The 27,997-nt window shown below is 41.9% G+C and overlaps 1 protein-coding gene across 1 annotated transcript in view; it reads right to left on the bottom strand.

The window, feature by feature from the left end:
* The window catches only part of RHEB (Ras homolog, mTORC1 binding), a 41,627-nt gene extending 13,630 nt beyond the window's left edge, over positions 1–27,997 (bottom strand). Inside the window, exons 1-3 of the mRNA XM_065666847.1 lie at positions 27,686–27,997; positions 6,753–6,824; positions 177–244 (exon numbers count right to left, since the gene is read on the bottom strand). Coding sequence (XP_065522919.1) covers positions 177–244; positions 6,753–6,824; positions 27,686–27,737 — 192 coding nt within the window. The 5' untranslated portion in view covers positions 27,738–27,997. The remainder of the gene's footprint in view (positions 1–176; positions 245–6,752; positions 6,825–27,685) is intronic.

Below are 27,997 nucleotides of genomic sequence, written 5' to 3'. Positions count from 1 at the left end.
TAAGTCTTTAAATAAGCACTACAGAAACATTGATCTTTAGTGACTAAATGACAAGGCAATATCATTTATGTTAACCTTCACTTTTGAAAGCATGGTCGCTACTAACTTAGCCCTACAGGAACATAAATACCTGTCAACTCCAAAGAAAGATTCAAGGAAAGAAAGAGATAACTTACTTGGCCAGCAGTGTCAACCAGCTGAAGATGATATTCTTGGCCATTTACTGTGATCAGTTTTGTAAAAGCTAGAACAAACAAGAAATACATAAACATGTCAGAATTACACACAAGGAAGGGATGAGAAGTCACTCATCTGTGCCACTATCAGCCAAGGCACTATGAAAAAAGAACTTTAGTTGTAGGCTTTAAAGTAGCAATAAAAGGTTAAATCAGGCAGCTGTACTACAAAACTGGTGGATTGCAGATAATGAAACTCAGAAACACACTTCAAAATTTCAAATTCCAGAAGATTCTCACACTGGATGCAGCATTTTCTCCTTTACTTAAAAGGAAACAATATAAAGGGCTTTTACATGCATTTCTAAGAGACTTCCAGGCAACCATAATCTGTGGTAAGACAAGACACTTAAATACAATTAGCACCAAAGTTAAACTTGAACTTATTATAGTATATGTTCCCTGGTTTCCAAGCAGTTCAACAAGATCAACTGCCTAAATGTAAATACCATGAGGTAAATTATCTGGATTAAAAAAGAATATATATAAATCTTCTGGGGCTAAAACATACAGAGCCTACTTATGAATATACTAAACCTAGATAAGCAGCTAGAAGATCACCATGTTGCTTTCACATTTGCTGTAGCTACCAGCCTATATAGTCCTCAGTCAGGAAGTACATTCAGTCCCTAAAGCAATGAGAATTGCTTCTCTTCCTTGGATTCATGAAACGCCAACACACTGCGAGCTGAGGAATCTTACTCAGTGTTTGTATTATGCAACTGCAAAAGCAAACAGTGTCACAGCTCTTGTAGGAATAATGTACTACTGAACACTACATGTACCAATCAGAGCACGCAAACCTGGCTTCACAACTTCACTCTGGCCTTAGTGTTGCACTTAAGGCACAATTACTGGACAGTACTTAAATACTGGCTAAAGTTTGTGTTATCCTCTGGTTGAGGTGGTCTTCCCCAAATACTAACAGTCCTAAGAAGCTTCATCTTTCACTGCAGCAATGAGCAGGGAGATGGCTAACACTGTGGTGACCTGTTCATCATATTCCAAGTTGCCCAACAGCTTCTCAAAGCTGCAAAAGCTGAATGTTCTCGATCCTGCTGTGCAGTCTCCCACCTACGCCTTCTGGGCTTTGTACAGGGTCTCCTAGAAGCTGAAATTCAACAACTTTCCTCCTCCCCGCTAATGCTCATTGCCCTGTCAAGTCTCCACAATGTGAGCATTATCTTAAGTAGGCTGAAATAGCTGAAACTGGAGGTTTCAACCCACATAGTAAATCAAAGCACCCTTTTTTTTTTTAAAAAAGGAGCAATTCAAACAGCAAAGCCAAACTAACACAGACTGTCTAAACAAACAGTGTAAAACACTCCTATCGTTTCCACTACAACACTGACAAGTGCAGTTTGAAATGAGCCTCAAAGTGAGGCCTCCTGCCTTACCCTGTTCCCCCAGAAAGCTGCTTTAGCACACGTGCATGTGAGCTGCTCTCAAGTCTCCATCTGGACACAGCTGTCATTGCTGCACAAAATTCGAAAGTTATGAAGCAAGAACCCATAACAGCTCTTTGCCTTTTGGATGAATACTGTGGTGGGGACAGAAGTAACCATCTGTTTGAACGGGTGTCAACACACAGCACTGCTATATATGCTATCACCGCTTGAAGGAAACATTCATCCGGAGACATACTGCACTAACAGGTATATTAAAAGTAACAGCCTCTTGACACTTCACATTACACATCAAAGCACTCTGCAACCCCAAGTAGTTTCAAGAGCCTCATGAAGTTAATATTTAAAAAGGGACAGACGGCAGCTTTTTCAGACTACTCTACAAGCCTAAAATAGACCCAGCAAAGACATCATCATCAATCGGTACTGGAAGCAGAGTGTGACAGAGCCAGCGGAAGGGAAGCAGTGGAGGAGTCACCACAGACTGGGTGAGAAGAACTGTTAGTTCAACGCAGAGGCTTGTAACACTAGGAATAGCCCACTGCAAGAACACAAATCTGCTTTGATGCAGTTGTAATTAATGACTCGCGTGTCTTTGCTGAAGCTTTTAAAAAGTATTCCTGGTAAGAATTTCATCTTCGGGAAAACATACACCTCTATTAAAGATGATTTGTGATCCACAGGTCTCCTTCCAGAGGAAGTCTTCACTTCCAATTCTATCACCCACCATCCTGGGACACACTGCATTCTGCTGTGCCGGCGACAATACGATCACTGCACGTTATGGCTCTTCCTAGTGTGCGGAGGACAGATTCCAGCAGACCTGAACAACCTCTGCAGTCCAGTCGTAATGTGAGCATCTGCAGAACGTTGCTCATCAGTGGGGGTAAGGCCTGTTTCAGCTCCACGAAGCGCACAGATCTCAGACAGAACATGCTTACAGCCTTGCAGTGCACCACTCAAGTGTGGCTGTATGAAGAAAACTGCAATCCTCACCTTCACCTACAATTGTTTCCTGGATCTGATGCTTTGCTGAAACTTGGAGAATTTGGTGCTGCAGTGAGCAGCACAGCACCAAACAGATGTATGCCTACAGTTGATAGTGCACCAGTCAACAGCTGCGTTGCAGAGAAACTAAAGCTGCTTTGTGATCAGAGAAAGTTCTGGTAAAACTGCATGCAGAGCACAGCCCTGAATGTTGCTACAGCTCAGCAGAAGTGCAATTTATACAGCAACTCCACCAGCTGCTAATCATTGTTACCCTAAGATCAAGGGTATTTCAATTAGGCTAACATGAATTAAATTATCTGTATATGCAACTCAAATGACAGCTGCTGCGAAAACAAGCCACTATGGTACAAAAACCCCATCAGTACAGACATACAGATGCAAGCTTTTAGAACGATAGTGCTGCTGAGAAAAGGTACAAGAATTCTGTAACATTCCCATAGAGCTACTGGCTGGTAACTGAATAGAGCTGCCTCACAAGGGCTCCTTGGTTACCACCTTCTGCATTTGCTTCTACTTGAGTCTTCATCCCAAAGTCACTGCCTGCCACTAATCTGTCAGGACATCTTTTACAACACTGAGATGTGTAATGCAACAGAGCTATTTTTAATTTTTCTCAGAAGCCTCATTTCCACCCCTTGAGAAGGCTGCTCATCAGCAACTCCTGGGAGGAAGCATACTTCAGCCCTTCCAGTGCAGTTGCCATGACATGTGGAAGAAGTTCAACCTTAAAAGATGCTTCTAGCAGACCCATCTAAATATACAGGTATCTCCCTCCCCAACTACTATGGTTCCTCTAGCCACCTCCCCCTTTCTAATATGTTTCCACTCTCAACTGTATTAAACATGATGGAGGCAGCCCTCAGGGGAAGACTGTTCTTTTCCTTAGGGAGCTACTGAGCCAGTGCAGAGCAGAAAGGAAGACCACAGAGCTGCAGCACAGTGCTAGAAGCTTGTCTGAAACTACATGGAAAAGCAGAAAGCAGCCAGGCAGGCCTCAGAGGAGCTGAGGAAAACATTTTTGAGACTTGGGCAGTCAAGTCAGCTTTTCTGCAACACAAAATCACTGAATTAGTGATGACCAAAGACATCCCTGCTAAAGTACGGTTTGGGTAGAGTTATGCGCACATCTTCCTTCTGACCTACTTGCTTTGAGTTCCAAATACAGATTCTCATTTCTATTCCAGTAAAACGTTTGAGTTTTAATTGTTCTGGTCTTTGCTTATCTGAGCTCATCTGCCTTCAGAGTCCCACCCAGCACCATGGTCTTGCTTCTCTTTCCAACACCCCACAAATTAATAGCTCCAATAGTTTCTCAACACAGCTGTCTCAAGAACAGCCACCCATCGTGGTGTCACTACTATTGGGACATTTAGAAAGGGAAAATTTATTTTGCCAAGCAGTTAACTCTGACCACCACTGCTGCCACAAAACACTACAAGCTACTCTTCCAGATACACAGGTTTAGGAGAAGCAACTGAATCCAACATGCCTGTTGGCTTAAATAAACTAACTTTTCTGGTTCTAATGTAACAGAAGCGAAGGAAAATACAGCAGTGAAGCAGCACTGACTTCAACAAACACTAAGTGAAATCTAATGCAGCTTATTTTGTCTTTACCAGGTTCAAAGAAGATAGGGATTTTCACACTGGAAAAATTAAACTACTAGAGTATTAGGTCTTATTCCTAAGGTTCAAGGCTTATATGCTATGCCACTTGCTCCTGTAAGAGCTTAACTATAGCTTGCCTTCTATACAGTTTAGCTTTACACTGCATCTTTTGTGCAAGTTTCACTAGGACAAAAATTATACAGATTAAGCTATCAGCAGTACTGCAGCTTTCAAGCTTTTCATCAGTGCTAGTAGAATACTGTAACAAAGTATTAGTAACAGTTTTCTGGAGAAAAAACAGCAATCACACAGGCCAGCCTATTCTTTAGCCTGTGTTTTTTTCGTTTCCAAGTTTACTAAAGTATACCAAATCACTAGATGAAACTGACAAGGTTTTATGACCTGCTGTAAAGCACTGGAAAAATGCAATATTCTCAACACTGCCCCTAGTATAGGAGCTTTGGCTTCTCAGTGCCTTTTGCCAGCATTGGCACACAGATTTGAAATTACAAGCTAGGAAAACAATGGAAGAGTTGATTACATACTCTGTGTCTTATGACCCTGCACAGAATCAGAAACAGAGCTGGGAGTGCCGAAAGACTGGACTGATCAAAGATTTGTGTTTAGCAGAACATTTTAAAAAGATTAAGAACTGAAGACAAAAGAATGATTTTATACTAATCCCACCAAAACTAGTTTCACATGTCTTTCTTAAGAAAGATACTATCAATACATTTTAAATGTGTTATCGCTTGCATTTTTAAAACATTCTATGAGGCCTTCCAGGGCTTAAAGATGCAAGAGACTTCCACTGTTTTGAACCTCATGGCACATCTTTTTACGTTTTCAACCCTTACTTCCCAGCAACGTGTTCTGATGTAAGAAGGGCCCTTAAACTGTCTACCTTTCAGAACACTATTTTTTCCAGCCATGTCACAGATCAACAAGACTTTCAGCAAAAGGAGTATTGCTGTTTTCCAAACAAATACGAAACCAAGTGAGGATTTAAGCCTTTTCAAGGTGCCTATGCCCAACAAAGTTTTCATGACCATGACATGCTCAATGTTTAGAATTTACATCAAGCAAGCAGTGCAGATTACAAGAGTCAAATACGAGCAGAATTCATCCAGGGTATGTTTTCGTACAGTTAAGAAATGCTAAGTGAGAGACAGACAACTACGGAGTTACTAGCAGCAGTTAGAAACAATAGGTTTCCGTGGACAACAAGAGCTTGTAAAGGATGAAACAAGGCAATCTTGTATGAAGGTGTCAAAATGCTAAAACCAAGGTGCACACATCCTAAAGAGTTGATATTAATGCCATCCATATAAGGACTAACAGATCACTAAGGTCAAGGGGCAAATTATCCACCCTGGCTCATAAAGCAAAATCAGAGCTTCTCAAAACGTAGCATCTGAATTTTAGTTCTAAGCATTAAAACAAACCTAAGTAAAATACATCCTCATAGCTAGTGATGAGCAATTATTACCACATATATGCAAAAGAAGCCTTGTTCTACTGATTACTTCATTCAAACTTCCAGAGTATCAAAGAGGCTTAACATCCTACTGGACAATTTTGAAACAGTAAAAACATGTGCTATCACTGCTTTTCAGAAGTCATTAAAATACAAGAACTTCAGGGTTAAGATCAAAAAAAAATCAAAGTTTTATTTGTCACATGATTAAACTGAGCCAATACGATCAAATTACTCAGGCTAGCACCACAGCTGCTCAAGTACTTTATGACCACTGCTAGCTCAGAAAGAGGTGGTTGGATTGTAACAAATACCAGGTAACTCACCTCTGAAGTGACTTGTTGGTCTTGGCAGCATTTTTTAGTACCTTTACTCACCTGTTATACTAGTTATTCACAAAGGCACCAATATTAAAAAAACACTGAGAGGAAAGACACTTAAGAATTCAGTTACCCAGTATCTGCAGCAAGCTGCCTGTATACTGGACTTGTTATCAAGCAGCTGAAAACAAGTAACTGAAAAGACTGCCATGTTAGCATAGACACAGAATGTCTGCCTTCTAATGTAGTTGTTTAGTTTGGACTGGCATTGCTGGCTTTGTGATCATCTGGATACACTGATCAAATTAGACATCTGAGACTTTGTACATACTGGCACATTTCAACAGAGGTATGACATACTTAATTTGACATGTCCTGACTATATTAGGGGAAGCAGATGTCCAACAACATACATAGAATACAAGAAGGAGACGAATTTTAGCCAGATTGATTAGATTTTCCTTCATTCAGTGTTGAACGTTTAGCTGTTTAGCCGAGAAATATGTACACAGTGATTTCCATGCTGCAGTACTGTCAGTTTGGTAAACATTGCTTTAAAAGAGTAATAAAACTTGACAGCTAATTAATGAGATTTAATGCTAATATGTAAATGCCCACATAAGTAATACGTATAGCCACAATGGCTTCTGATAATAGTTACGTACAGAAGAGCAGCTTGTCAGTTATTTACTTACTGTTCTCTATGGTTGGATCATATGAATCAACAAACTGTCCTTCCACAAACTGAATCGTCAGTGAAGATTTTCCTGTAAAGCAAGGAAAAGATAATCTGTATTTAAGCAAGTCTTCAGGCTGTTACCACTTTACACTTATTAGCAGATACACTAATGCTTTTATAAGAGCAGATATGAGATTTGTATGGTTCATTTAAACTACCTATACATGACAAGTAACCTATTTTTAAATTAAGCGCCTATTCCTAGTAACTGGGTCTCCTGAACACATAAAAATATAGCGCAAAAGCTACTTGGCATGTGTTCTGCTTTTGTTTTAACACAGCATAATTTAAACGCCTCCGTCAGTTTAAAACAAATCTAAAAGTAGCAGTGTCCAATCCTCATAAAGCTAAATTTAACAAACTGCTATACTTGGAAGGTTTTTCTGTCAAGAAGCAAGGAAGCTAGAAATAATTTTCAGGCATTGCAGAGAAAACTAGGAGCTTGGAAAGAATTAGCCAAATTTGGTTCAACTAGGACATACTTCCCATGACAAAAGAATGATCTCAGAATTCCTGAGATCAGTATACTCTTATTACGCCTTTTAATACAGAATCCACCAGTCTGTTATGTGGCATTTTAAGCACAGTGACTGTGGGGGCATTTTTTCTTTTGAAAGCCATTAAACTGCTACTTTTGCAGACAATGTTTCCAATTTCAGCTATGCTGACCTGGTGACACCCCCCACCCCCCCCAATAAAGAGTAAAGCAAAATGGTGCACTTAGTAGCAGAGTGAGAAAAAAAACAAACCAAAAAACTAATTTAGTAGTGGAAGACTTTACAATATGGTAAAAGCAAGTCATAGATACTGACCATAAAAAGCACCTTTAAAGCTCTGCAACTAAAGACTTTTCAAATCACTACTGAATTCTTAACACAATTTCCATTACAGCATTTCTTCCTTCTACATTTGGGAATCTACTAGATCCTATTACATTATGTTTACCGGATAAATACACTCTTCGAAAGATTGCCAAGTGCATTAGCTGCTTTTGGACGTGAGCATATCTTTCATGCTCCTTGATATTCTTCTCATTGGCAAGTACAAACAAAATATGACCTCAAGTTAACGCAGACTTAAGACCATCCTATTTAGTGAAAGCCTTTCATTGACATCCTAAGTAACCAGTGTGGTTGAACTATATAGTGTAACTATTTTCAAGAATTAACTGCTTTGGACAGAGTGCCCACTTGCAGTGCTCAGACCATGCTATGTTCATACCTTGCTGTAGAAAAAGTTCTTTCATAAACATTCCTTCAGGAGATACTAAACAACTTTCCACTTTAACCCCCCATTCTTGATTAATCACACAAGGCTCTTGATCTGTTCACGTTTGATTACTATCAGCATACTTAGCAAGTCACTGTTAAAACCATTCTAAAATATTGCAAATCAGACAAAATACAAGCATCAACGTGATGCAAGAAAAGTTTGGCTTAATATTTATAATAACACATGCAGCCAATTCCATCATTAACTGCAACACTTCCAAAATTCACTTCCCCAGAAGGAAGCATCATCATTTGGGGGTTTTCCAACAGCCAAAACCTTCATCAACAAACGGCTTGGTTTATTTTAACATCACTGCCCAGCTTTTCCATGCCTATCTCTTTGCCATCTCCTATCAATCATGCCAGTTTATTCGAGATACAATGCTAAAAAACCCAACCACCACCCCCAAAAGACCACCCAGCACACAAACTTGTAAGAGTTGCTTTTTCTCAAATCAAGTTCTTAAGACACCATTTTCTGATATATAACAGTACAACCAAAGGTGTCATACTCACTCCGCACGAGTTTACAGAGAACACTGCACTTTAAACTGTTGCTCCAGCAAGGAGGGAGGGCGGGGGGGGGGGAAGAAGCACCATGCACATCCAAAATCATCCTAATAAGGACAAACGTAGAACTCAGACTATGCATCCAAGCAACTTTGTGAAACTGTATATTTTGGACACTGCTTAGAGAGTGAATGAACTTTCAAGCTATAAGCTTACAAAGTTGCTATCCAGAGTTCATGCTTCCAGATTCTTTGCCAATACCAGCACATTAAGCACTCCATTTTAAAACAGTTAACTATTCTGTATTAGGCTGTTACATGTTTAAGGTAAGAGCAGCTAAATTAAAGCACAGATCATGACTGAACATTTTTCCTCCTAAGAAGGATCCTAAACTAACCAAAAAACTTGATTGCTACCGTCTGTCTGTGCTAAGTCTGGAAACTGAATGCTAGCAAGAAGTTGGAGCCAACAGAAAATGCTGCATTTAACATCCAGCTGTATTAATTACTGCTTTTCTCCTAACAGTGAATGAGAAGGAAACAAAAAGAGACAAAACCAGTGTTCCAACACTCTCCTCCTAAATTCCTCTGAGGTTTGTAACAAGCCTTCCAGTAATGATGTGTTTGTGATCACAGGAGGATGCCTGCTTTCCTAGATGAGCCACAGGGAAGCTCCAGTCTTGGCTTCAGCCACATACCCCCTTGGGATAAGTGCCATGCAACAGTATCCCACCAAACCAAGGCTTCCAAAGGGGACACAAGAAATTTAAAACCTAAGTCATTAATCCCCATTGCCTTGTCTGAGTCCATGCCCAAGAAGCACGCAGGACCATGTAAACAACAGCCTGGCTTGAACTTTGCCCCACAGGTTTTATTCCAGGCCTTTGACCTATACTCATGGACAGAGAGGAAAATTAAGCTGACAAGTTAGCTCCTATCTCCTCTTTCCCCAGAAAGATCGGGCAACATGTTCATAGAGAATTACAACATAAATATAACATCCACAAGAGAGGGGCCAAGGAACCACACGCAACTGCGTTTACTGATGTGCTAACTCCATCTCAGAGCACTGCAGGGAGGAGGAGATGCTGCAGTCTAAATGTGCACACACTGCTAGCACACTTCAGCCTAAAAGGATGAGACAGCCTGCACACCAGCAGAAAGACTTGATTAATCGATTACTCAAAGGTGCATACCTCAAAAAAGGCTGAGCTCTAATATGCCCTCATTTGGAATAAATGCCAAATGTTTTTCAGTTTGCTAAGCTTTCTCTTCTTGTATCCTGCATGCCAGTACGTCTAGTGTATCAACTCTCCTCAAGTTTTAGGAAAATAAACATTGAGACCAAAAGAAGTGCCATGAGCAAAAGCAAGGCAAATTCTGCTGGAAGTGGCCCACTGAACTGATGAAGACCTGCAATTTTGAGATGAAAAAGCGTTTTTGAAATCTTACTGGAGAAGGTTATGGTTTAACCTTTTCACCCCGCAGAATCACAGAGAGCTTAAGCTGACTGGGAAGAAATAAAAAGGGCACCACTGGGGCAGGCAGGGCAGTAGGATGAGTCCTCCAGCTGTACTTGCTATGGTAACTCAAAACACCAGATACTTTGCGGCACAGGAGCTGTTAAGCAAAATCCTCCAAGTTTACCGACTCTCCCTCAGACAGAGGGTAAGGGCTGGTAGGAATGCTTGTACAATGTTTAGAATACAAGCCCCAGGTGGCTGAAAGCTGAAGTTGTCCAGAAGTACCCAAATGGTATTTGCATACACAATTTGTTATTTATGATATTACATGGGAGTGGTAAAGTTTTACATTGTCAAAACAGAAAAGGAAGAGGTTTTGAGATGGAAAGCCACTTCAAAAACTGAAGCTGTCATACTTCTGTTCATACAATAGACCATTTGATACATAAAACAGAACGCCCCATGAACATTCTGACTAGTGCAGAGCATGTCGGTTTCAAATGCCATTGCGACTGTCAAGGCAAAACAACTGCCAAACTGAGTTTTCACTCATCCTCTTACTTCTTGGACAAGAGCTGTGGTATTTCATCTAGCCTTAAAATTCAAGTTTTACAACACCAGGCAGTTTACCAAGAAGATGAGTAACTGCGTACGGGTGGGCTCATGCACAGCTTGCCTCCCCAAAAACCACATGCCCTCACTTCTGTGCCCCATTACCTGCCTGCTGTCCTGATCCCACACCCTTATTCTCCTTGCAATAGGTAGAGGAAAAGCCCAGATAAAATTCTATCTGCCACCAACTTCGCCCCAACCCCAGGAGACAGAAATGATGCAACTGGCCAGCAAGCAAGTCAAACAACAGCTCCACAAGCAAGGCATTGTGCAAGCTTGATTCTGCAGCTACCCTCTAACGTGGCATCTCCACGATGACGGCCACTGGCATCACAGAGAAGTTTATCTCAACAGGAAGGATTTCTCAACACTTGAAATCATCCACACAAGTGATCAGTAAACAATCTGACAGGGTCAAGAACAACAACTACTGAAGAGTTGCAGTTCTCCATTCTGTTAGAACTTTAGATGCAGAGCTTCTTTAACCCATTTTTTCTATTAAAAATCCATTTATGAACTGCGCTTAATTATAAAACACTTTCAACAGCTGGCAGCACCTAATCCACCCCTATCACAAGCCTAGCACCTTACCTGAGTTACTCTCTACCTAGATCTACTCAGTTATCAATAGAAACAGATTAGTTTAGGTTTTGTACCAAAAGGGTTCAAGAAATTTCATAATGAAATGCTGTCAGTCATATTAAATTAGATCAGACTTACTGCATACCCAACTTTCAGTATCTCACAAACAGCTATGCTCAAGTTACTACGCTTCTCAGAGATGAAGTTTTCACACTGAAAGTTACACTCAATTTAACTTCAACATTGGTATCCTTACCTTTTTTAATTCAGAATACCAAGAGGCAGAAAATGGAGATACCAGTACTTCCAGTGCAGATTAACTATTCATTTTCAGAGCACAGAAAGGATCTCAGTGACTTCTTGGAGCAGATGGAGGGTAGCAAAGGGAATTACAGCATCACTCTTCAACAAAAATCTTTCCACAAGATAACAGATAATCTCAGAACCCATCGCTAGTTCATCATTTGTCTCAGGCTTCATCACCAGCAACTTTCTATGGTTAGTTATGACTTCTCCTTTTCTTCCCCCCAGATACTAATTATGGCTATGCAGTTGCTAGTTTGCTGACTGTTGCTGCATAGTTCACTGAATTACTCTAATGACTATAAAAATGATACATCTGGGTCAATAAAGAATTTTGTTTCTAAACCTCTGGAGACAGTGATATAATGAGTAGTTTGTGTTTTACTCAGACGCAACCTAATTCTACTATTAGACTTCTAATCATGACGAATCACCATATATAAATATCTACTTTGAGCCATAGTCTTTTCTGCTTCGTAGTGATTTCCTTGTGACATCAACGCAACCGGTATGAGGATACCAGAATAAAAAATGATGCTGACAGGGAAAACTTTTGCTGACACACGGAGCTCAACTGGTGCCCTTGCTCACATGATTCCCATGCTTGATTCACCACATGCTCGATTCACCACATGCTCCCCTGTCAAAGTGCTATCTGAGCTTTCGGTAGGACAGACTGAAGGATCTGCTCTTATAGTCTTGTAAGGGCGTGTCGTGGTTTAAACCCAGGCGAGCCTGAGGAACTTGATGAGGTATCTTTTGGTACTGTCATGAAGGACCTCAAGAACAGAAGAGAACTTCATGACAAACCAAACAGCAGATCATCGTTTCAGAACAACACAAGATCTTTCTCAACTTTTGTGGCACTCTATCCCACTGCTGTAACTGTCCCCTGCCTTCTCCTGATCTATTACTATATTAGGATATAAGGAAATGTATTTGACAGGCTAAGGCAAGGTACTGTAGCACAAATCACTTCTGCTGTAGAGGAGGAGGTTCACATGATAGTAACATCAAGAACACAGGCTTGCAGGGAGAAAAGAACACATGCTTGTTTCCTTCTGCACTGCATAACCATCTTGAGGTTTATCAAAGGTATTCCTCTGCAAGCCAGAAGAAATCTGAGAAGCAGTCATTTAGAAAGGAAGTCAGATGGCTTCCTTTTTTTTCTTCAGATTTCAAAGCAGTTGGTCAAACTCACAACTTTTCCTAGGCTGTCAGTGATGAGCCTTCAAAACACAAATGAAGAGTCCTAATAATGCTACCTAAATCATGTTTTCTGTAAAGAGAACAGAGTGTGTGCTTTATTCCCCAATATGTAACAAGAACCCTGCTCCATCCTGCAAGCAGCAATCATCCCTCAACATTCACTTACACTTCATTGCAAGGTATTAGATGTACAGGCAAGTATGTAGAGAAAAACTCCATCATCTTCCTGCAACAGCTTAGTTGCCACTTAGAATCATAGAATAGTCAGGGTTGGAAAGGACCTTAAGATCATCAAGTTCCAACCCCCCTGCCATGGGCAGGGACACCTCACACTAAACCATGCCCACCCAAAAGCTTTGTCCAACCTGGCCTTGAACACCGTCAGGGATGGAGCATTCACAACTTCCCTGCGCAACCCATTCTAGTGCCTCACCACCCTAACAGGAAAGAATTTCTTTCTTTTCTTTTTCTTTTTTTTTTCCTGTTTACCCCTTGTCCTGTCACTACAGTCCCTAATGAAAAGTCCCTCCCCAGCATCCTTGTAGGCCCCCTTCAGGTACTGGAAGGCTGCTATTAGGTCCCCACGCAGCCTTCTCTTCTCCAGGTTGAACAGCCCCAACTTTCTCAGCCTATCTTCATACAGGAGGTGCTCCAGTCCCCTGATCATCCTCGTGGCCCTTCTCTGGACTTGTTCCAACAGTTCCATGTCCTTTTTATGTTGAGGACACCAGAACTGCACACAATGCTCCAGGTGAGGTCTCACAATAGCAGAGTAGAGGGGCAGGATCACCTCCTTCGACCTGCTGGTCACACTTCTTTTGATGCAGCCCAGGATACGGTTGGCTTTCTGGGCTGTGAGCGCACACTGAAGACGGCTCATGTTCATTTTCTCATCGACCAGCACCCGCAAGTCCTTCTCCACAGGGCCGCTCTGAATCTCTTCTTCCAGATACTTCCAGGTGTCTGTTTTGTCTCCACTTAAGACAGTAACCTCAGCAAAGGACTGCTAGAAGAAACGTTTTAGTTATTTTACTGTGTAGTCCAGCTACATCTGCTTGTTATCCTTGCTGGCAGAAAAACAATGCCACAGTTTGCCTCGTATTTCCCTTTTAATAATGGAAAGCAATTTTAATTTCACGTGTTTGCTATCAGTTATCAAAGACGGAAAAGCCATCATAAGGCTTAAAAAAAAAATCCAGTAAATTTCTGTGGCACATATCTCACCTGGCCATGGTATGCATGCATAGGTAGTTGCATCCAAGATGCTTTAAAAAAGGTCAAGTGAACTGCATCCTGGGGTCTCTTAACTATGAACGAAATTCAGACATTCATACCCCAGACAGTCAACCAATATTTGCTAAGATAAATGCCATCCTCTGTGTTCCCTTCAGACTTCCTGCAGAAGCTGTGCATTACTGCAGCACCTTCCCACCTTCCTCCCCACAGCACTATGCCCAAAATATTTCAGGTGGTGGTAGAAATTGAGGCAACTTTATTCTGCTGCTAGCCTAATTATCAAACATTTCTAAACTACAAGTTACGCAGTACAACCTGATATGCAGCACTTCTGTCCTGGTTTCAGCTGGGCATAGTTTTTTTTCCTAGTAGCTGGTACAGTGCTGTACTTTGGGTTTAGGATATGAATGTGATGACACACTGATGTTTTAGTATAAGCATTGCTCAGCAGCAACTAAATCTAGCACTTTTCAGCTTCTTGTGCCCTGCCAGCAATGAGACTGGCAGGGGGGAGCACAAGAAGATGGGAGGGGATACAGCCAGGACAGCTGACCCAAACTGGCCCAAGGGATATTCCATACAATACGATGTCATGCTGAACAGTAAAACTGGGCTGAGGAGGCAGAGGCCCACTGCTTGGGGACTAGCTGGTCATCGGTCAGCAAGTGATGAGCAACTCCACTGTGCATTACTTGGTTTGCATGTTCTTTTATCATCATTATTATTTTCCATTTCTTTCCTGTCCTGTAAAACTGTCTTTATCTCAACCTACGAGTTCTCCCTTTTTTTCCAGTTCTCTTCCTTATCCCACTGGGGTAGAGCTAACGAATGGCTGTGCAGTGCTTAGCTGCCTGTCAGGTTAAAACCACAACCACCTCTAAAGTTAAGTTGATTAAGCTTAAAGATCAGACCCTAATGTTTCAGTTTATGACACACTTAGACTGAAAGAACCTGAACTTTGCACTGATTTCTCCCCGAATAGGGAAAATTCAACTTGTACTGCTGGGTAGAAGCCAAATCCTCTCTCCCTGTGCACACACTTCAAACAGCTAATTAGGTATTTGAGTAAACTTGACCTTTCCTTGGATCATCAGCTACGTACAACATGAAATGTCTTTCAAAGACACTTTTAGTAGCAGTTGTTGTTTCATCATGAAATCAGTTTTAATTGCCATATCATTAGAAATAAAAATGTGTATCTCTTGCTTTAATGCATTCCATGCATTCCCCTTTTCTATCTTCAAGGTTTTCATTCCAGCACAAGAGAATGAACTTTCAACTTCCACTCAGCTCTTCCTTGATGCTAAAGATCACTGGGGTGTACAACTAAAGTTACCTTCCTGCAAGCCAGAAATATCAGGACTAGCAGATTCTAAGCACTTCCTCAAGAAGTGGATCTTTCCAGCTGTAGCTGTCGGAACCAGATCTCCACCCGCTGCACAGACACTGCCTTTACTGCGACTTGCAGCACAGTTGAATCTAATAGCAGAAGCAAATGAACTTTATGCACACCACATGAGATAAAACAGCTGCTTAGGTTTACCAGGGGTTTGCAGCCATAATTTTTTTTCATTTCTACACAACTTGCTGAAGTTAACACCAGAGACTTTAAGTGCCAAGATTTTAAACTCATCATTTCTATTGGAAACCAGGATAAACTGTTCTCTTCCTTTCACTGCAAATCTGTTTCTTATGTATAACACCTCCTTAACTACACCAGTAACACAGAAAGCTTTAATAGCACAGAAACCTTAGCAAGATCAAAGATTTCAGTCTTTCAATGGATCAGTACTGTTTAACTGAAATGCAGTCGTCTTCCTTGAACAGGATCTTTACAAGGACTGGAGCTATAGCATTCACTGTTGCCAACACTGTGGTCACCATACCTCATCACTGCTTACAACCAGGACCAAGCAGAGAGTAAGTTCTGAAAGTATCAGTGAAATTCTGCTGGCATAGTTTTAAAAAGGCATGTGTGGAGCTTGTCCCTGAGTGTATCATAATGCTGAGTAAATTGCTGGAAATTCAGCTGAAACGGCGAAGAATGGTCCCTCTTGGCAGTACTACCGAAATGCATGCGACCACAGGACCTCTAGATTCTTCTAGGAATTGCAAGAACAACAGTAAGACATGTATTTCTCTCCTCCCTGTCATGCGATGACAGAAGGCAAACACCTGACAAAACCCTGACAAGAGAGCAATGGTAACACCCCCTTCTCTTGGTAACATCACCCAAGCAAATAATGGGATTATACATCCAGCAACTATAGCTAAGGAATTTCAACCTTACTCCAAGGGGAGCTCCACAGAACTTTTTGCCAACCTGTAGCAAAAGCTGGAAGAGATACTACTGATTTGTCACAACAGCAGCAAGCTACTTTTGTAACTTATTATACATAAAAATAAAACTGCATAATAATCACTACAAGATCTTAGCAACAAAAGGCAGCTTCAGCCTGCAGCAGTATGTATGACTATAAAGTAGTCAGTCAGTGGTAGCAGGCTCTTCATGTCTCCACTGATGGTCCAAAGTCTGATGAACCCAATATCAACAAATGCCAGCAACGTACACTGCAGCCAAAACCCGACTTTCATGGAAAGTCATGCTGCTACTGGCATTCAACTTCAGCACACAGCGCTGTTTACCTGCCATGACCTCCATTAGTGGAAGTTCCCAAAGCTGCATGAAGCATGAGGAACCGCAGAACCACCCTGACAACACAGAATTACAGAACAGTCTGGGTTGGAAGCAACCTTAGTCATACAACTCCACCTGCCCACTATGGGCAGGGACATCTTCCACTAGACCAGGTTGCTCAAAGCCCCGTTCAACCTGGCCTTGAACACTTTCATCTCTTAGCACAAACCAGAAAAGATGTCTTCAGGGATACTGACTGACAAAGATTAGCACTGCCTCTCCCTTTCACCAGTGAAGCAGGACATGGCCAACTCCATCACACCTCTGTTAACAGATGCATAGGTAGACACTGACACAGTCTTTATTAACGATCATACTGCTGAGCCTTGACAACTTTAAGTTTCCTGCGCTAACCCAAGGCTGCTGTGGATCTATATGTAACATGCCACCACAAAAACGAGTATGCCTAAGCTTCCTCTACAAAAACTGTCTCTCCCTCATCAGATTCAGATAACTTTTGGTAAGTTACTGTTGTCCAATTCAAACCTAGAACTTCTTTGAATTAACTTCGTAGGCATCTTTTATCTTCCATCTGCTTAACATATTAATTTCCTCTCATCTATTAATGGGGGTTGAAGAAAGACACAATCTGTTAAATTCCATCTTCATACCACAGCACTTTATACAGCTGGAGTTAGTCATTAACCTTTCCCCACTAACTCTGAAAGCAAGCTTTCTTCTGTTACATACCCAATCAATATTACAGAGCAGCCTCTGAATGCGGAGGATAACCTGTTAACAGCAAGGTTTACAGTAATAATATACCAAAATCACAGCCAGACAGACATGGGTAAGACACCAGGAAAAAAAACCCAGCAGACTCTGGAGAACAGATAACACCATGCAGAGTACCAGAAGAATCATTAGAGCCCCAGCCTTGGGAAATTTTAGGGGAATTTAAGAAAAACATCCATCAGATATGACATGACATAGCTTATTTTGCCATAGGGCAGAGAAGATAGAGTAGGTAACCCTTTTTGCTACTGCAATACTATAAAGTTCTTACCTGTCACAATAGCCACCTGGCTTTCTTACCTTCCTAACCAGTGTGTAGCCATCCATTGGCTTACAAAGTATTTCACATTAAGAATTTTCAAGGAGGAATCACTTTTCTCAGTTTTCATAATATTCAGTATAAAAATGTCATAAAGAAAGAACTCTGTTCCTTGGAAGGAAGAGCAACAACAAAAACACAGAACAAACTGTGGGAAAAAAAACACCCTACACCCCATTCCCACCTTCCCCCCAACCATTTGAAAATACCCAGGGAGGTAATTGAATATGACAGTTGCAACTTGACATTAAGCCATTTTTTCCATTTAGATTGTCCTTCACAAGTGGAAAGTCTTCCAGCCAGTCCCAGTCCAGCACCTGAGGAAGCACTTGCCAACAGAAGCTGGATTCTTTACTTCCCAGCACTCCACTAGCACAACTATGCAACTTGGACAAGCAGTTGAGTATCAAGGTACAGTTTAAGACAACTTAACTTCAGGCCAGCCTTCAAGAAATAGAGCAGTACATTGTGTGCGTCTGCTGTACAAGTGTCAACAGAAATAAAATTCTTAAGAGTGCAATAGTGATTATTACTGTTATTACTCAGTTAAATCATAAATTAATCCAGCTAATCTTAAATTCAAGTCTATTTCAAACAATATCTAAGAAATCAAGTACATCCCACCTACTTGGCAGAAATGAATGAAATGTTAACTATTACAGGCAAACAGGTCAAGGGCCAAGATATACTATCGGTACAGCAAGGACTTTCAGTAGTTGCTTACTTCCTTATCCTGGCTATTTGGAAAATAATCCACACTTTGTTTTTTTTTTGTTTTCACACTTCCATGCTGAGAGAGGTACAGCCCAACTTTCCTCACAATAAGCTGCCCCTAAATCTTGGGTCCCTTTTCCATACTGTCCCTTTTTCTCCTTACCAACCTTCACCTTTAAACCCTTTCAACTTTTTGGATGTACAGCCCATGCCCATGCATAAGCAGCTGGATGCCATAACAATGGGATGTTCGTATGACCATTTTCAGCAAACCACAGCATATACCCTACAGTCTCACCATGCGCTATATATTGTGCATGACATGGTGTGTTTTTAAGATCACAATCTTTTTGCCTGGAAATGCAAAGAGAGAAGGCATCATCTTATTTTTCTGTACTACCATTAAAACTTAGACTTGTTTCATAGCAGTTGGCTATGAAAAAAATACAACCCAATGCTAGGCTTACAAACACCATTGAAGACACTACTCTAGGAGAAATATCAACAAGCTAGTCAATGAAACAGTTCTGTAAGTTTCATCACACTCAGGATAAAAGTGTGTAGTTAACAAAGGACAAGCAGAGCAAAGGTTTCGGTAGCATAAGACTCCTTGATACTCTCTTTAGAAAGAAGAAGATTTTGAAGCATTCAGATAACTTTCTACTCTCCCCAGCTTTACTGTTCATAAAAATTTGAATTACCTTACATTCAAACAATTTTTAAATTGAAGTTTAGCAACCACAAAAGGCTTATGAGAATTTTGTCAAACTTTTTCTCCAAACATGAAAAAAGTCGAAACAGCACAACTAAGATCTTCTATTAGAAACAGACATTTCAAAGAAAGCAACACAGAAGAATGTAGCACAGCAAATTAAGAAACATGGTGCTTGTTTATATGCACATTTTAAAGCAGAAACTTCCATTTCTAATTAAAAAAGCTAATTTTGAAACAGATTTTAGAACACCAAAGATTTGTTACTAATGGAGGACAAGCCTTGAAGCAAAGCACAGTTTACTGCATTAATGTCAAGTGCTTGATTGTTTTGACAGTTTGTAGGACAGATTTAATAGAGTTTTCCTGCATAATATGCATCCCAGCTCTTTTGCATATAGCTAGCGTACCTTTAGAAGACGTTGTACATCTTGAATGAAGCTTTGGCAATATAATCTGACAAGTTGTTGAAGCTAGACAGATGTATCCCACTAACTAAGGAGACAATGTTGTCAAGAGATGCTTTCATATCATAATTTTGTATTACACTTGCACATGTTCACACCCACAGACAGAAGACCACTTATGTATTCCCTCTTTTTCCAAATTAAAATTCATTTAACTCAGTACTCCACAGAATACAAATAACTAGCTAAGATTTGTCATGCATGCTGCTCTGGTTCCTGTAATCTGAAATACCTAAGAATTCTGATACCTGTTCCAGAAGTATTAATTCCTCTTACTTTGAGACTGCAGTGTGATATTAATAAAAGAGATCTGAAAGGAAATTTCACTGTTTAAAGCACAGTCTATTGGGGAATTGTTATATCTTCATATCTATTTAATACAGAAGCACCACAACTTTTCTGAACAAGCCTTCATAGGGTTTTTCATTCTTTAAAAGGCCTTCAGAAATCATTCACTTAAGTCTTATGCCTCAGAAGATTAATCTTTGGTAATTATCCACAAACTCGAAAGGATTTAATCCAAATTAAACTGCTATAAACTTCCTCCTCATGTTCTAGGCACAAGTTTTCTAATTCACATAAGAAGTCCAGCAAGAAATTCCAAGTAGGCTTCCTTTTGGCAGAAGCCCCAAGACTCAAGCTATTCTTCGTTTGTCTTGTCTTCATATTGATTGATACATTATGCTTTATAATCCAAAATCTGCACTTTTGAGAACTTGTATCATATTTACACCACTACCTTTTTCACCACTATCTCATCCTGCATCCTTCATATGACTATATTCAAAATTCACATGTACAGTAATTAAAGTCCCTATGGTAAACTGAGAAAGAACCAGTTCACCTAAACAGATTAAGTAGTTGTGACTCATCTCAATGCTGCAATAGTGTCAGTAAATACCTATGACTAAAGGAGTCAACCAGGTTAAGGAGTTAACTCGTAGTTGCAGGAAAATGATTTTGTAGGGTATTTCAGCAAACATGTAAGATTACTCTGAAAAGCAACAGAGCCTTTAGATTTGTTTCAACTGGTTTTCTAACTAGGGAGGCAATCAGTGATTCTGAATGCCTTACACTTCTTTGTACAGGCTGTAGCGAGATAGGTGTCAGTCTCTGTTCCTAAGTAACAATATGACAAGAAGAAATGGCCTCAAGTTGTGCTAGGGGAGGTTTAGGTTAGACATTAGGAAAAATTCCTTCACTGGAAGGGTTGTCAACCACTGGAACAGGCTGCCCAGGGAAGGAGTTGAGTCACCATCCCTGGAGGTAATTTATAAGTTGCATATATGCGGCACTTAGGTACATGATTTAGTGGTATACTTGGCAGTGTGAGGCTTACAGTTGAACTTGATGATCTTAAAACATTTTTTCCAACCTAAATGATTCTATGATTGTATTCTGGAGCTTTTTATCTGATCCATGCAACACCCGCACCACCAAGCAGTTCCAGAAAATTCTAGATCCCATCACTTGAAGCATCATCTGGATTTGAAGACTTCAGAACACGGTTTAGATTTACCCCAGGTCAATCATCTTTCTTTGCCTCAATTCTGTATGAGATGTTTAAATAACCTTCTGTAGTCAAATCTAATCAAGAATCTTGAAAAACTTGATTTTTTCACAGCTCCCTAATGCACATTTCCCCACCTTTACAAGGCTAACTTTTTCCGTCAAGGGAACCACTCAGGTTCAAAAGGCCCACTGTGGAACGTTTACGAAAAAGCATTAACGCTTATCTGGAGTGATGGAGAAAAATACTTTCAGATGTAGTTTCAGAACAGGTCTGACTGAAGCAAAGTCTGCATGGCCACAGAGAGCCTGCTCTATCCTCCCTCAAACAGCCCACACTTCTGTCCCCACTCACTCTGTCAGGGTTGTACTTTCAAAGCTGACCAACTCAATGATACGAAAACTTTTCCTTCTGCCTCCTTCACTTTTCAAAGAAATCAACTGCCTGAGGTGGTTACCAGGCCCCCAGCACACCAGAGCCAGCACCCAAGTGAGGGTAGGAAGGTGCAACTTCCAGCCACAGTGCAGAGTTAGCTTCACTTGCCCCACACAGTTCATTTGCGTCTGCCTTCATTACATAGCAATTAAAAAAGAAAGTGGCAGGGACACCTCTTGGGAAAAGCTGCACCTCAAAGCACATTTCAGCACTTTGTTCAAAAACTGCCTCAGTTTACTTCCTTGCTACAATTTCAATGGAAGCACCTTCTTCCACCCCAGGAAATTCAGTATCCACTGTACTTTGTATTTCTCAAGACAGAAATATAATCTTGAAAAGCCCACATTCGTATGTTTTTAGCAAACTTAATTATCTTAAATCTCATTAAGAGGTCTGCCAGGTAACATATAACATGGACTTTATTCACATTCTTCCCATTTTCCCCATCCCACATACCCTCATTTGCAGGAGAGCTGTGATCAATGTGCCAAAAACAGAGGAAAGCAAACGTCCTGACCAGGACTGGAAGAGAGAAATTTTAAGCAACCACCGCTCTCTCCAACTCAGGAAGCACATTTTGGTTTCTCACATTATCAAATTCACAACAATTTTGCCATTCACTTCAAATATAGTCCTTGGAAAACTAAAGGAAGCCTATCGTCCTTAAGGAGACAGATCCACCACTGACAAGGGCAGCTTCGTGTTTTTACATACCGTGCTTCATGTCTGCAGCTTCCGATCTGAGAAAATTTGAGACGCCACCGGGCAATTTTGACTCACGCAGGATTTGCAGAGATTGAGTGCATTATGAACATCCCACAGAGAAGCTGTTTCAATTTTAGACTGAGCACGCAATTAAGTCGAGCAGTTTTTAAAATACACCCTTGAATGTCACCTTCAGGAAAGCTACAGGAAGTTAATCATAATTGGTAGTTTATCACATTTTAGCCTGCTCTTCTAATCCCAAACACATGGTTATGCTAAGCTTCCACAGCAGTGTGTACCACAGAGGTTTACTCAGAACCTACACTTAAGGCAGTGTAGTATATCTAAATGAAGTGCTTAGACTTTATATAGCTTATAAATTGCAGGAGCTACATTTCACTTGGTTTCTCCTGTCAACATTAACTCGAAGTTGAGTAATCAAATACCAAAACACTCAAATATACAAGCAAAACCTGCAAGTGTTATCCTTAAAAGAGATGTGAGTAGGCAATTTAAGAGTTAAGCTTGGAACAGTGTCCTCAAATAACCCTACTGTGGCTTGATATTACAGCTGAACATGCTGCCTCTAGTGCTTCCAGCTACTGCTATCAAATGCGCTGTAGCAACTTTCACTGTCGAACAGCGCAGTCAGTCACACTGAAATGCAATTAAAGCTGGCATTTCCAGCCTCATTTCAGTCCCCCGGTAGCTGCAGCCTTTCCTTTTAGCAGCACTGCTGCACCCCGGCAGCGCAAATGCAGTCCTAACAAGCAAAACGCTGTGAAAATAATATTGGCACTTACTAGGGACTCAGCAGAATGTTAACCTCAGGTATCGGCTGGATCCCGAACCACTCAATTTTCCTGTTAAATCTCAGGCTTTCCAACACTGCGGACACAACCAATTCTGCAAACCAAATTACAGCACACGACAGCAGTAATTTCTCCATTCCTTCTCTCTTGACATTTACACGGGCAATTTATTGCCTGCTAAAATTACCACTTCCCTCTGCCCAATATCAAAGGGCTACCTCCTCAGGGCAGCATACTACTGTGCGAACAGATGCCATCTTTCAGAAGCGAAAAGCAAAGCCTCAGCTCCATTTTACAATACAAGCCTCCTAATATTCAAATAACTCATGTTTTCAAAACAGTACATACATTTTATCCCAACCATTATTTTTACCACTTACAGGTACATACTAATGGTACTGCTTTTTCTGCCTTTCTTGCTTTCAAGCAAGGTGGAGGGGAGAGAAGCATTTTCTATTTTAGCTTAACACAGCCACCCGGAAGCCTTTCCCTATAAGTCTAACCTTGACAGATAATTTTGTTCCATCATAGTTTTTCTGCTACCTGCATGCTGCAGTCCCAGATTGTGACTACTTCTGCCTGCAGCACGGACTTCTCCCCACCTACACAAAAAAGTCAATTTATTTAGCTGTGAAAGAAAATAGGTATGTCACCATTAACATAACTGGCTTTCCCCCTCAGAACTGTCAACTGGCCAGGAGAGCATTTTCAGATCAACAGTCCAAATGTGTAAAATTTAGAAACAGAATTCCTGTTTCTGGAAGTACATCTGTAAGCATGAGTTATATGAACAGCAAAAGCCCAATCAGGCTGAGATAGTAACCTAGAGCTGAAGCAGCTGATCCAGACAACACCTCCTTGCTTATCTTAAATCCATCAGTCCAATGTAATACAGAGAATCCCCGTAATAAGCTACTTTGTGAGATGATCTAAGAAACCTCTTCTTTCATATAGGCATTTGTGGTCTGAATTTATATATTTCTTCTATAAACAAAACAGAACACAAAGCATTTTGGACAACCATACGCTGCTTTTTAGAGCAGCTGTTACTCTGAGGAGATTCAGAAAATCTTAAGTCTTGCTTGATTTATTTTCATGCAAATCCATTATTTCCAATTATATGGGATATATTATGACCAAAATACAAAGATTCTCCTCAGTGAAGGCAGGAACTTTTAAAAATTTTATGCTTCATCATGCGTAAGACAGATTTTTTCCAGAATCAGATCACAAGTAGCTGGTCTGCTCTGGTCACGTACCAAATAATAGTAATCAAAGTCAAGTTCCTCCCATTGTGAAACTATAGCAGATTTTGGGATGAAATCCATCGAATTTCTACTCTGAACCTCACTGAGAAAAGCATACTTACATAATGGAATTTAACTTTTTTAGACCAATTTAAGCCTGACCAAAAACCAAAGGAGACATTCTTGTGTGATTTTGTCTAACATCATGCCACAACCTGTATTCTCTATACACACATAATTGGCCTTCCTCACCAAAAAACAAGCCCTGAAGTTCCTGGCAAATACTCTGTCTGCATCTTTGAAAGTACATCTGCATGGGAATTCATAGGCTCCCACTGTGATCTCTCCCATCAGCAAAGAATATTAGTTTCACATATGAAACGGTTGATGGTAGTGTTGAAAGATAGAGGGAGTGTTTTCAAACAAGCAGACTCCTGAATTTTCTATTCCGAGAACTACTGTATCAGAATACTACTCCCAACCTCTTGTCTATCTGACAACAGCACTGGGGTAAGAATAAAATTTAATTAAATTATATAATACATTATATTTATGTATCAAAATAAAATTTAATAAAAAGAAACAAAGGCTTAGCATGACAGGATTCAGATTCATGGTCAAGCCTGGCTATTACTATACACGCTCATAAACCGAAAGATCTGCAAAACTGTTGAATCACTAACTACAGGGAACAACAGATCAGTGCTTGAAATATGTCATCAAAACCTGGCTATTTCAACACGTAATTGAAAGAGACACAGGGAAAAAAAAGCTCACCATTTTCTGATTAGCTTTGTCTCAAACGCCATACAAATCACAAGGAAAGCACGCAGCTTCACAGATCAGGTCACCCAAGCATTTATGTTAACCTTATTAAACTGTAAACATTTTACAGCTCAGCAGAGTTACCCACCCTCATTCCAGGGTCAAGATTAATATTACTGGCAAAGCAAGGTAGCTCCCTAATTATAAAAGGAAACTGAGGAAACATTTCCTTCCAGTCCTTCAGATTTTGGAATTACTCCTCATCTTAACAAACATTAGCTCTATTCAGATGTTACATTTTCCCCAGAAGAAACGCTCTTCATTTTCTACCACCCAAAAACTAGTTGTCCTAAGAAGAGACTACATCCTTTCTTAGCCAGGGTTCAAGCAATATTCTTGACACCGTAATACAAAACAAGACTTACTCAAAAGCTTCTCTGAAGCTAAATTAAGTGGCTATCCTCCTGAACTTTAGGAGGCATACTTGGACAAGCATAGGACCCAATCTGTATCTCACAGTTTCACTTTCTTGTTTTTCTAACAACTTTACAAGATGGAAATAAGCCCCCAATGGCCTGCTCCTACTGCTTGAACTTTTACATACGTACCTGCCTAGAAATGTCATGTGTCCGTATTTGACAAGAGTAACACTGCTGTTTTAAAATACACGATTTTTACCTAAGACGTAACACAGAATTGTCAAGGACAATGAAAGGAAAATACATGAAACCAGGATTCCCCCCACACACACACTTAATTCTACATTCACATAACTTGTAGCTGTCCTAATAAAATTGATTTTGTACCATTAAGCCTAATATCACACTAGTCTCAGAAAACTAGCTTAAATACTTCAGCAGGTTTTAACAGACATCAGGTAATTTTTTGCGTGTCCTTTCTGTATGAGTAGCGTTGCTCAAAACATCACCAGATTAACAATACTACACTTCTGCTTGTCCTCAATTGAGTACATACCCTACAGATTTCTTGACTACTGCTTGTCAACAGTTAAAAAGGCTGAAGCTCAACAGTGCACCCAGGCCCCAGCACAGACATCTAAAGAACAGAATTTCAAGCATTCTTCCATCCCACTTACACTGCCCATTGCTTGTTTTCACCAGTGCTCGAAGAATAAAAACAGAGAAGAAAACATAACACACAGGGCAGACAATGAAACACTGCAACAAGCAATGTCAAATATACTATGCACACTGATCAATCTACTACTCACTGCTCCTTTTAAGGAACAGACAAATTCATCATCCTATTTACACTGCCCCATCTCAAAGTCAGGCTGCAGTTACATACAGAATCTAAGAAACAGCTCCGCTTATTTAACTTTTTGTAATCTTAAAAAAAAGCGCCTTTTTAAAGGGTTCTTTTCGCTGAGTGCATAATGAAAGATAGATTACTGATTTAGCCACTACTTTAATGCAAAAAGACCTTTTATAGCAGCATATCTCTCTGTAGCATCTTCTTTTTCTTCCGACCACAAATTATCTTCAGCATTGATCTAAGCTTTTAAGTCCAATCGATTAGGATTGCTGTACTACGCCTTATTCCCCTCTGCTCTAAGAACCTGAGCGTTCAAACAACTGAAACTGTTTTCCATCAAAAGCAGTGAATAAGGTAGGAAAAGATTAGAGGTGCGAGCAGCTATGGCACAACCCCCCTGTCAGCCGCTACAGACTTGTGCTGGACGCTTCCAGGAGGTTCCTCCACGCAGCTCAGCCCGCGCTGGGTTGTACCAGCGGCGCTGCGCAAGGGCAGCATCGTCCCGTGCCGAGGACACCGGTGGTCAACGCGGCCCCCCCGGCCCCGGGAGTGGGCCCAGCCCCACAGCCGGCTCCGCTATGCGCCGGTGCGGGCATGAAACGCCTCTACGGAGGCAAAAATGGCCAGAAACGGGCAAGAGGTCAACCCAGCTTCCCCTTGGCGTTTAAAACTGGCTCTAAATCCTGCTCAGGGCGCGTCTAGAGGGAGTTCGACCACTGCTCCCCCGAGGCAGGGGGACCAAAGCGCTCCCGGTCCTCCCCTCCGCCCTTACCGGGCCCAGGAGCTGACAACCACCAGCGCCGACAGCGCCCGGCACGTCCCCTCGTCCGCCAGGAACGGCAGCACGCGGGTACGGGGGGAGACTGACCCCTCTGTGGGGGGGGGTGCTGCCAGCACACCGACAGCCGCCAGGGGAGCCGGGACCCTGCTCCTCTGCCCAGCTCTCCGAGGCCGCGCCACGCCGCGCTGAGGGAAGGCCCGGCCAGGCGGGCCAAACTTCCTATTAAGGGCCCCGCTCCCGCAGCCCCGGGCCCGCAGCGCTCTGCGGCGCCGCCATGGCGGGGCCCGCCCGCCCGCCGCGGCTGCGCGCTCCCGGCGGCGGGAAGCGGCCCTCCCCTCCCCGCCGCCGCCGCTGCACCTGCTGCCGCGAGGGAGGGCGATGCGGCGGGGCCGGACAGCGGCGCGCTGCACAGCCCGGGACCGGACGGGACGGGACGGCGCGCACGGCCGCCCCAGCGGCCCGCCACCCCGCACACCCCCTCCTCCTCCTCCTCCTCCGCCTCGCTCCTCACGGCGCGCCCCACACTCACCCACGCTCCGGTAGCCCAGGATCGCGATCTTGCGGGACTTGGACGGCGGCATCTTCTCCCCGCCCAGCCCCGAACCACATCAAGGGCGGCGGCGGCGGCGGCGGTGTCGGTGTCGGCGGGCAGCTGACGGGGAGCGGGGCGCGCCGCCAGCGACATGCGGCGGGGGGCGGAGGGGGAGGGGCGGCTGAGCGGCGGCCCGACCGCACGGGACCCGCGGCGCCTGGCAGCAGCGGCGGCGCCCGCCCCACGTGACCGCCGGGCTCGCCAGCCCCTCACGTACCTGTGCGTCACGCGTCACAGGCCGGAGCGGCG

The sequence above is a fragment of the Lathamus discolor genome, chromosome 2 (assembly GCF_037157495.1).
Source record: "Lathamus discolor isolate bLatDis1 chromosome 2, bLatDis1.hap1, whole genome shotgun sequence".
NCBI lineage: Eukaryota > Metazoa > Chordata > Aves > Psittaciformes > Psittacidae > Lathamus > Lathamus discolor.
The sequence above is the reverse complement of the archived record's forward strand: the minus strand, read 5'-3'. Positions and strand labels throughout refer to the sequence as shown.